The following is an 11,553-nucleotide window of genomic DNA, read 5'->3' as shown; positions in this document are numbered from 1 at the left end:
ATACTTTACTAAAGTTCCTTATAAAGAAATGGGAATTTTTATTTACTGGCTAGAAGTTTGTCATATGTAATTCAAAATAAAACTTACTTGCTGTCGATTTTATTACAATAATCTTGGCTATATTAGTGTTTTAGGGATAACCCTTCATTGATTATTCTTCAGTAATTAGATATATTTTTCACAGATGAGCTTTTTGATGACTATAAAAAAAGATTCTTTTCTAAGCATGTGATAAGAAATGTAGTGCTATGTTGTTTCAGAATTCTAATTTTGCTTTGAATAAGACAGCCAGAATAAAACTGCTTTGCCTAGTTCTGTATCCTCTGGGATGCTTTTTTATTCTTTCTGCCTGAGATACCTCCAGGACAAGATCAGTGGTAATCAATAATGTTTCTCATTTGTTTTATGCAGGCAGAAAAATCAATAATGTGAGCTATGTAATTTTATTTTAAGGAAGAAATTAGTATATTATGTGTGCTTTAGTGTTACCAAAATGTTTGAAGAATCAAACAAAGGAAAAATATATGAATTTGTTAGTGGTAGAATATCAAAATGTTAGGCTTATATAGTTTAGCCCTTGATTTTTTAGTCGTATTCTCCATTAGTTTCATGAGTATTATTTCCTAGAATATCAAGTCTTTGTGGAGAAAACCTTGTGTTAAACTCCTTTTGCATTTCTTATAGGACTGAATGGTTTATTTTAGTTAACAGGATAAAAATATCATCTTGTGTTCTCAAAAAGAAACAATTCCTTTTACTTTGCCTAATCTGTAGCTCATTATATGAATAAAATAGGGAGGAATGGTTATTTATTGGGACAGCTGAATGAAGAACAGCTTCTGCATTTTTTCTACATTAACATTCACTATAGAAAGAAGACAAGATATTTCCTAACCACATCTCCACATTTGTTTATATTAAGGAAAAGTTTCAGCAACATTAAAATTGGTAACAAGTAAACTTTTTTTCCTAAAAAATCTTGTTGTTCTTATGCATATGTTCAAAATCTAGCAGTATGTGTCCTATAGGTAACTCAGCTTTAGGATTATAATCCACAAATTCATGTACAGTTAGTTAACAATCTTATAAATGATAATTGGGTTCCTAGACTATTGTAGAAGTTTTGGTGTATTGAGCAGAAAGAGCCTCTGAAACAGACCTAGATTCAAATTAGGGTTCTACTACTTGCTATCTGCATAAGATAAAATCCATATAATAATTGAGATTGCCGTAAACATTAACTGAGATAATACATTTGAAAGTGTACTAGTGGGTCCTTGATATTTATTCTGCGTTTCTCCAACTTTTTATTTTGAAAAATTACAAATCCGTGGAAGAGGTATAAGGATAGTACAGTGAGCATCCGTGTGTTCATTAAGTAAGTTTCATTAACATTTTACCACATTTGTACATACATTCCTTTTCTTTGACTCAGGATGTGTTTATATATGTTTGTGTGCTATATATGTGGATTTATACACACAAATATACACTTGCTGAGTCATTTTAAAGAATAAGTTGGCATTTTTCAATTTATTCTTGATTTAGATTGAAACAGTTTGAATCTGCCACACTACTCTTTGGATTTAGCCTCTAACTGTCAACCCTCTCTCTAGGAGACTATATTCTCTTTCCTATTTCTAGTTTTGGTGTATTGAGTGGAAAGAGCCTATATTGTAGTCATTGGGAGTTGTAACTTAACCAGCTTTGATTCAGTGCACACAAGGTCTCCTTACTTACGACAAAGATTTTGTGCCCAGGAAACAGAATTTAAAATGACATTCATCTTATTTTCATTCTTCTGTGATACTTAGAATGTGGTCATCTATGGGAAAAGAAAAAATGAAATTGAGGGTTTTTTTGTTTTGTTTTCTAGGGCCTAAGTTATACTCACTTTTACTTAAGCCTTATTTACTTCTCCCAGCAGTGCTGTGAGCTAATTAGTAATATACCCATTAATAAAAAAGGAAACAGACACATTAATGTTAGATAATTTGCCCAGAAGCATACAATCAGGATTTGAACTCAGGGTAGTTAACTCCAAAGCCCATACTGTTTCCAGGACATCAAAGTTTTTGTAAATATTTATCTACTTTTAGAAATATAAGAAATGTGCTTTCCTGTTCACAATTTAGATTATTTGATGTCTCTATTAGTCTTTATTATGACTATTATTTGACTTCTTTGAAGAAATAATGTGCCGGCTACATTTTATTCATCTGAAAGTTTATCTTATAACTTAAGCAGACACACTTCTTCACCATCATCAAAATTCAGTCCTTTGTTCCTCCACTAAAGTATTACATAAGGGATTCATAAACATTTCTTAAAAGAGCCAAGTAGTAAATATTTTAGGCTTTGCAGAGACCATACATTCTTTTTTGCAACTACTCAACTCTTCTATTGTAGCATGAAAACACCCATAGCTAATACATAAATTAATGGGCGAGACTATCTTCCAATAAAAGTATTTTCAAAAACAGGCCCAATTTGACCTGCAGACCATGGTTTGTTGACTCCAAGTATAAATTATCATGTTATATACCCATTAGAATTTATATGCCAAGGAAATGTCGTAAGGAGCACTGTTAAGAGACATGAATGCTCAGTTCCTCTCATATATTTGTTTATATGTGTACAATGACCAGTTTCATATGTGCCTTCTACATGAAGAAAAGCAGATAAAGTAATAAATATAGCAGGTGCCTCGAAACATGGTATCTTGACAGTCAGTTTTGCAATGAACAGGGAACATCCTAAAAGACTAATGTTTAAAAGAAAATTTCAAGTTACATGACCTCTGCCATCAAAAATGTGGTAATAATATGTTCCATCTAGCATAGTAAGAGCCATATTCCGATCACTGTTTGAAGAATTTTGAATATGCCTAGCATGGCCAAAAAAGAAAGAAAAATACAAAACGTGTGACAATGGAAATTTTAGTGTAATGTATGCGAGCATTACCCTGATAGAAGACAGAGATATCACAGGAAAAGGGAAACTACAGAACAATATCCTTTTTGTAAATTAATGTAAAAATATTCTACAAAATACTAGCAACCTAAATCCAGCAGTATATTAAAAGGATTATACACCATGACCAGGTGGGTTTTACCTCAGGAATGCAAGGGTAGTTCAACATGAGAATCAGCCATTATAATTCATTAATAGAATGGAGGGATCACGTGATCAGCTCTGCAGAAAAAGCGTTTGAAGAAATCCAATACTTTTTTATGATAACACTTAACAAATTAGTAACAGGAGGGAACTTTCTCAACTTGATAAATGTCATTTATGAAAACCCACAACTAATATCATGCTCAGTGGTAAAATCATGAAAGCCTTTCCCCTTAAGATCAAGAACAAGACAAGACTGTCTACCTTCAGCAGTTACATTAAACATTTTACTGGAAGTTTTAAGCAGACACTTAGACAACAAAATGAAATAAAAAGCATCCAAAATGGAAAAGAAGAAGTAAAACTAACCCTGTTTGCAGATGATACAGTTTCATATATAGGAAATCCACAATAAAACTATTAGAGCTAATAAATGAATTTAGCAACATTACAATATTCAAGATCAACACAAAAATTAGTTATATTTTTATACATTAATAATGAACAGACCAAAAATAAAGTTAAGAAAACAACTTCATTTACAGTAGCACCAAGACGGATAAAATACCTATTGATAAATTTAACTACAAGGTATAAGACTTATACACTGGAAACTACAAAGCACCTTCAAAAGAAATTAAAGACCTGTATAAATGGAAAACTATTCAGTGTTCATTGATTGGAAAACTCAATGTCGTTAAGATGGCAGTACTCCCCAAATCAATCTACAGATTTAGTGTAATCTCTGTCGAAATTCCAGTGGCTTTTTTTTTTTTTTCGCAGAATTGGAAAACCTGATCCTCAAATTTATATGTATTTTCAAGGAACCCCAAAGAGACAGAACAATACTGGAAAAGAATAAAGTTGGAATACTCATACTTTCCAATTTCAAAACTTACTACAAAGCTACAGTAATCAAAATAGTATGGAACTGGCATAAAGTAAACATATAGACCAATTGGATAGAATTGAGAGTTCAGACATAAACCTGAATATCTCTGACCAACTGATTTTCAACAAAGATTCCAATGCCAAGAGCACTAAATAAACAAACCATGTTAGGACAACTGAGGTATCACCATACAAAAGAATGAAGTTGGACCCCTACCTCATACCATATGTATTCAAAGGGGATTGGTGATCTACGTAAAGAACAAAAACTATAAACTCTTAGAAGAAAATGTTGGGGTAAATCTTCATTACCTTGGATTTGGCAATGAATTCTAAGATATGCAAAAGCACGAGGAACAAAAGAAAAATATAAAAATTAGACTTCATCAAAATTAAAAACTTTTGGGCATGAAAAGGCATCAAGAAGTGAAGAGACAACCTACAAATGAGAGAAAATATTTGCAAATCATATGTCTCATAAGGTTCTAGTATTCAAAGCATAACATACAAGAACTCTACAATACACAGCAGAAAGACAACCCAATTTGAAAATGGGCAAAAGACTTGAATAGACGTTTTTCCAAAGAAGACATACAAAGGGCCATCAAGCCCATGAAGAGATGTTCGATATCATTAGTCATTAGAGAAATGCAGAAAAATGCCACAATAAGGTACCACTTCACACCCATGAGGATGGCTATAATTTTTTTTTTAAGTGACAAGCATTAGCAATGACATACAGAAGTTAGAACCCTCATACATCGCTGGTGAGAATGTAAAATCGGTGCAGCCACTGTGGAAAACAGTTTTGCAATTTCTCAAAAGGTTAAAAATAAAATTACCACTTGACCCAGCAATTCTACTCCAAAGTATATACCTAAAAGAATTGAAAACAGGTATCCAAATACTTGTATACGAATGTTCATAGCAACACTATTCATAGTAGTCCAAAGCTGGAGACAATCAAAATGCCCCATCAATGAATGAATGGATAAACAAACTGTAGTGTGGCCACGTAATGGAATATTATTCAGCCCTAAAAAGGAATGAAGTATTGACATATGCTACAACATGAATGAGCTTCGAAAATATTATGATAAGTGAAAGTAGGCAGACACAAAATATCATATATTTTATGATTCCATTTTTTATGAAGTATTCAGAATAGGTAAAGCCATAGAGGCAGAAGCAGATTAGTGATTGCCAGAGGCTAAAGGAGGGGAGAAGTAGAAGTGACTTTAATGAGTATGGGGTTTTCTTTCGAGGTGATGAAAATATTTTGGAACTAGGTCGTGATAGTTGTACAACGTTGTGAATATACTAAATGTCATTTATTGGAAACTTTTAAATGGTTAATTTTGTGTTATGTGAATTTCACCTCAGTGTTTTTAAGCTGAAACCTAAAAATTATTTAAGCATCATTAAGTAGTATGATAAACTAAAATAAGAATTTTTTTTGATTATCAGAATGGAGGCAGGGCCAAGGCTACCATGACTGCTGTTATAAAGTTCTACTGATTCTTTCTGACCAGAGCTGAGTTTTATTTCTTAGTACTTTCATGATACTCAGTGGCTGAAAGAACAACTACTAAAGGTATGGTGATAGCAGTAAGAGCTATTAAAATGTCATAGAAGGATAGTAAACGTATCAGAGGAATCAGCTCTTTTCACTTGAGAGAATCCTCTCAAGTATATCCAATACCCTTCCCAGTTGAGGTCTTTTTCCATCACCTACTAAAAAGCTTGGAACCAAATTCTGGCAAATTAATTTCATTGTTTTATAATAGCATCACTGGGTTAGCGGGTCAGGGCTGCTGAATCTCTGAATTTCAGTGAAGCACTGACACATTCTAATGATGTCACTGTAGCATGCTTTAGGTTTCTCTCCTCAGCCTGTCATCCTGATTTTTTTATCACATTTTTTATGCCTGTATACTAGAAGGCTAGCAAATGCATTGGTTGACAGACTCATAATCTAAAAAAGACAGGAATGGATGATTATTATGAATCAAATATAACAAGATGAATTTTGTCAGAGATAAACATTAAGTCTTGTACTTGGGACCAAAAAACACAAACTGGACAAGGATACCATTGGAGGAACATGACTTAATTGCAGCATATGCAATAAAGAGTAACAGAGTATGATCACTCTTAACTTCTCAATGTGAGCAAGCACAAATGCATTGTTTAAATGTAGTCTTGAAAACTACTTTGTATAATCTGGTGCATTGACCTCTATTCCATTTTACAAGAGACTTTGATAAACTGAAAATAAATTCAAAGATTTGTGTCAGGGATGTTGAGGAGGACATTCAAACTCATGTCATGAGACACAATTGAAGAAAACAGGAATGACTAGTCTTAAAAATATTGGCGCTCTTCAAACAATGAGAGCTATCCAAAAAGGAAAAGAAAAAGAGCAGAATTGAATGCCTCATGTGGTCATGAAAGCAGTCAAGCAAAGACTAGGTGGCTGTTTTTCAAAAATACTCATGATTATTAAAGGATGGAACTCCAAGTGACTAAAGTGTCTTTCAACCTTTAGTTTGTACAGATCTGCATAATTACTAGAAAGCAAGCAACATAAAGATGGAGCAAAAGAAAATATAGGCTTAAACCAGTGGTATGATGATAGAACTCAAAAAAGTACTTATTGAAATGCTTCCTAAATGCAAAGCATTTTCGAAGGTACTATAAATAATTCAGAAGTGATGAAATTTTCAGGTTTAGATCATTATCAGTGGGAAGATAACTTGTTTCCTTGGCCTTGTTTTATAGTCTAGCCTCCTGAGACAAGATCTAGGGCTTGGAAGCCCAGCACAGCTGTCTTCTTCAGGAAAACCTGGGACACCATACTACTCATTCTCTGCCACAAGTTCCAGGAGAAGACCACTCCATGACTCTGCAGCACTTGGTAAGTGTATCACGTGACAAATCCCATCCTACAAATGTTTCTCTCCTACCTTTAGTCTCTTCTTCTGGCTGTACTTTTAATTAGAAGAAATTTGGTTTATTGGATATCATGTTGATATTGGGGCTTATTTGCATAAAATAATATATCAGGTATTTACTGTCGGAAACCAGCCGACCAAGTCAAACCAGGTACCTGAATGGGGGAGCGGGGACTGAGAAAAAAGAGAAGGCAGACAGGGTGCAGGAGGGAGAACAGATCTCACAACTGTCTCTCCGAGTTTATTTCTTATGCTCCTTTTATACATAATTTGTTCCTTTGTATATCCCAAAATAACATAATAAGATCAAGATACAATCGACACTCCCTTCGACACTCCCTTCGACTATTCTTAATCTTCTTCCTGGAATTCCACAGAACCAGCCTTTTTCTTTTTTATGCAAGCAGGCCTCCCGAGATAATCCACTCTTTTGAATTTGGGGAGCTTTAGCTCCCTACAATTTACTAAACAATCAATTTAATACTCTTGTTTGGTCATCAGAGTAAGAACTAAATAGCGAAAAACAGGACTTAAAAATAGGACTAGTTTTTCCTCTTAAAAAATGTTATGTGCTCATATTAACACCTTTTTTTTTTACTAAAATGGATAAAATGCTGAACAGTTTATAAAGTGGTTTTATGTACATTCTCATCTCATCAGTACAACAACCCTGAAGTGGATATAATACTAGATTTAACATAAAACTGAAGCTCAAAAGAGGACATATTCATATAATTAGTGGGTGGTTTACACAGGATAAAATTTAAGATTTTTTGACTCCATGTCCAGTGTTCTTTGCATATTAATTGTTTCTACTCCCACTTTTAAAAAAATTGATGTAAAATTAACATAACAAAATCATATTAAAGTATACAATTCAGTGATATTTAGTATATTCACAATGCTGTGCAACCATCATCTCTGTCTAGTTCCAAAATATCACCTCGAAAGGAAACTCAGCACCTGTTAAGCATTCAGCCCTCATTTCTTTTACACGTCGCCTAACCAGGTTAGTCTATTTTGTGTTGCTACTTAGTGTAAGTTTCAGGTGTACTCTCACACCTTATCCAGGCACTGTTTAAATGTGGGAATTTGTGGTGATTCCTACCAAAGAATCTTTTATACAGGAAAATTGAAGTTGTAAAGCATGTTTATATTAAGAATAGGCCAGCTTCTAAAATAAATCCACCAAAAGAAAATATATTCATTCCACAAATATTTGTCGACTGCCTCCAATTTATATATCTATTCTGTCAAACATATTTTGGTGAAATATCCCTAGTTTCTGGGTCTAGAATATGCTTGAGGATGACAAAGTGCACAATGGTGAATTATCCTGTTCAGCAGAGAACTCTCATTAGATGTGCCTGCCTCTCAGTATTATGGATGATTTAGTATATGTACCGTTAGAATGAGCCCAGATGGTGTAAGCTAGTAAACTTTTTGTTATTTAAAAAATGATAAGTTGTAAAGTGTCTCTTCTCTATCTCTCCTTTTGCTTCCCTCTAAACGAGTTAGTCAAGATAGGAGCATTCATTTGAGTCTAGACATGTTAATATTTTAGAAAATATTTTGTTCGTATGTTATATGAGTATATACTGTGACAAAAAGCAGTACTGTAGACCAGTGTACTATTACTAAAAGTTCAGGAAGAAAATGAACTATTGAAATAACTGGGTCAGGGGTAGATTTCGTAAAACCTCAAACTTTCCAGAAATTAATGTCACTCATTTTTATTTTGATTATGATGATGTTAGATACTGTTCATTGTCTCTTCCATGCCAGGTACTGTGCTGTACGTACTACGTCTTTACAAAAACTCTATATAGTAAACTCATGTTACAAATGAGGAACCAAGACCCAGGAAGCTAAGTAACTTATTAGCCAAGGCTTGGTATCCAGGGAGGCCCACTCATGTCCTGTGTGGATATCATTTAGTGGATTATTATTCTATTCTTTATTGTTATTTCTCAGTCTTAGCCACTCTTTGTTGGCATTGCAGTTATTCATAAAAGCTTAGAGCTGAAAGGACCTCAGAGATCATCTATACCAATCTGAGCATCTTCTCAAGTTATTTAGATGCTTTAAGCAGTCAGCATTCTGCAAAACAATATCTATCCAATTTATAATCATTTTGCCAGGTTTTAATATAAGCCTAATAATAATGGCTAAAATTTATTAAGTGTCACTCTCTGTAGGCACTTCCTTGAGCATCTTTCATGTATTATCTTTATCACTCCAGGAGGTGTTATCCCCTTTTTCCACCTTAGGTAGCTGAAGCTCAAAGAGGTGACTTGCCCAGGCTCATAGCTGCTGTATGATGAAGCTGAAATTCAAATCCAAACAGCTTACTCTCTTAACTATTATACTTTTCATCCTCCCAAAAGTGAACTGTGAATTCCAAATTCATGATTTTAAATTTGACATTATGGGGGGTGGCTCCATAGTGTAGTAGTTAGCACGTCTGCTTTACATACAGAAGGTTCTAGGTTCGCGCCCCAGGTGGAGGCACGGACCATACCCTGGGTGCACCAGGCCCCTGGTGCGTGCTGTGAGCACATGGGAAGAGATGCCTCGCCTTCAGAGACCCAGTTCATGAAGGGGAAATGGCAACATCTTGTTGGTCAGGGGTGGAAGTGGGGGTCGGGGTATTAAAGAGCGGGGAAGGAAGGAAGGAAGGGAGGGAGGGAGGGAGGGAAGGAGGGAAGGAAGGAAGAAGGAAGGAAGGAAGGAAGGAAGGAAGGAAGGAAGGAAGGAAGGAAGGAAGGAAGGAAGGAAGAAATAATAAATAAATAAATGATAGCTAGCTAGCTAGCTTACTTTAACATTATGTATGCAGTTGTATAGTAGCAGCTAATGGTGAAAGAAAATTTCCTATTTAGCTGGCAGGGGAAAACTGTCCTAAATAGCAGCATCGTTTACTAGTAATTAACATATAATAGAGTGATGGGCTCCAGACTAATAGGCACAGTTCATTTGACTGTCTTGAAATAGAGTGTGACTTTTTCTCAAGGAATGCTGTTGTGAGTTGGGTTCTAGAAAAGCTTCACAAAGAACAAAAATTTTGTAAGTTTCATAAATATAGAGTGTGCCAGATGTTGTTTATCTTTGGCATTTTTGTTCAAGGATATTTAGGCTGCCCGTTGGGGTAGTGACTTAGATGCTAATGAATGCTTTTTCTCTTTTTGATTGTATAAAATTTTCCACATACTACCTATGAAGTTGCTTTGTTAGCTTTGTACCCTCCTGGGATATTTACTGCAAAGATTCCCACTCTCAATTTAAATGGGTTTCATTCTTTTTTTAAACAACTTCATGTCTTACTGTGTCATATCATTTATGACCCAGGAAAATACCATACTAGTTTAATTCCCATATTTACAGTTTTCAAAAATACTGTACTTTACATCAGACTTGTTACGTGTTCTCTCATCTTAATAGTGAACCCCTCTGAAAAATCCTGAATTTGATCCATTATTTGTGAAATACTGGAAAGTTGTATTTATCACCTTTTTTTAAAATGATAAATAAGGACAAGTTTAAAATTTAAAATTTTACAGATAAATAAAATTAAAATACCAAGTGAGCTGGTTGGGCATATGAAAATACTCATATTCTCATACTAATAAATCATTTATGTCTTAGAAACATAAAATACTTGATGTAATTATTTCTTGGAAATAAACATAAATATCCAAGGATAAATTGCACAATAAGTAGTGCTGAAGTTGCAGTAGTAACCACAAATTAAGGTGAATGCTCTTAAAGAGTACTGGATGGCATTATATATGACAGTAGTTTATAAAGTTAATAGTTTATGTAGCATATCTCTGACATTATAACCTTAATTTTTCATTTATTAAATTTTATTTCAAATTTTTAACATAATAAGGATAGCATAGCATTAGCTTTTAGCCTGTTTAGTATACTTTTAAACCAACTTCTCAATGTGATCACTAAATTTGTGTCTCTGTTAAGGAGTCATATTATGAAAATGACCTGTTGTACCAAATGCCCTTCTGCAAATTAAAGTAAGATAAATAATGTAAAGTGCCTAGTGTGGAGCCTAGCACATAATAGGCACTTAAAAAATGTTAATTCTCTTTCCTCATGTGTGCTTATTGGTTTGTTATTTCCTTTCTTACTTTGTTTGCTGTCATCTTCCCAAACTCAAGTGATATTTATTTCAGAATATATCACTTCATTAGGAAAATTTGTTTTGCACTTGAACCAGTTGGAATGAGGCCCCCGTCCCTATATTCACTTGTTTACTCCTAAAAATTGGAAAACAAGAAAGACAGTAGGAGGAAAATTATTTCCTGTTCATTCAAAGTCTGATCTGCTCTAATATAAATGCTAACGAAATATACTGTTTTCCATGTGCAGATCCTTTGCAAGCAAAGAAAGTCAGAAAGGTGCCTCCTGGTTTGCCTTCTTCTGTAAGTACCATTTTTTTCACTTTGTGATAAACTGATTTTAAACGGTCCATATTTGCTGGCTATAAGGATATATTCTATTAGTGTCAGTAAGCACACTTCACGTAGTAACTGTTCATTGCTTAAAGGAATCATTGATTGAGATATCTTCATTT

The 11,553-nt window shown here is 34.0% G+C and overlaps 1 protein-coding gene across 5 annotated transcripts in view; it reads left to right on the top strand.

Annotated features, from left to right (window-relative positions):
* Nucleotides 1-11,553, top strand: part of TCF12 (transcription factor 12) — a 292,040-nt gene that overhangs the window by 209,595 nt on the left and 70,892 nt on the right. For all 5 annotated transcript variants that reach the window (XM_025038866.1, XM_006920328.3, XM_025038865.1 and 2 more), the window contains 2 exons: nucleotides 6,790-6,925; nucleotides 11,349-11,401. In XM_025038866.1, the coding sequence (XP_024894634.1) occupies nucleotides 6,790-6,925; nucleotides 11,349-11,401 (189 nt within the window). The remainder of the gene's footprint in view (nucleotides 1-6,789; nucleotides 6,926-11,348; nucleotides 11,402-11,553) is intronic.

The sequence above is a fragment of the Pteropus alecto genome, unplaced genomic scaffold (assembly GCF_000325575.1).
Source record: "Pteropus alecto unplaced genomic scaffold, ASM32557v1 scaffold86, whole genome shotgun sequence".
Lineage (NCBI taxonomy): Eukaryota > Metazoa > Chordata > Mammalia > Chiroptera > Pteropodidae > Pteropus > Pteropus alecto.
The sequence above is the reverse complement of the archived record's forward strand: the minus strand, read 5'-3'. Positions and strand labels throughout refer to the sequence as shown.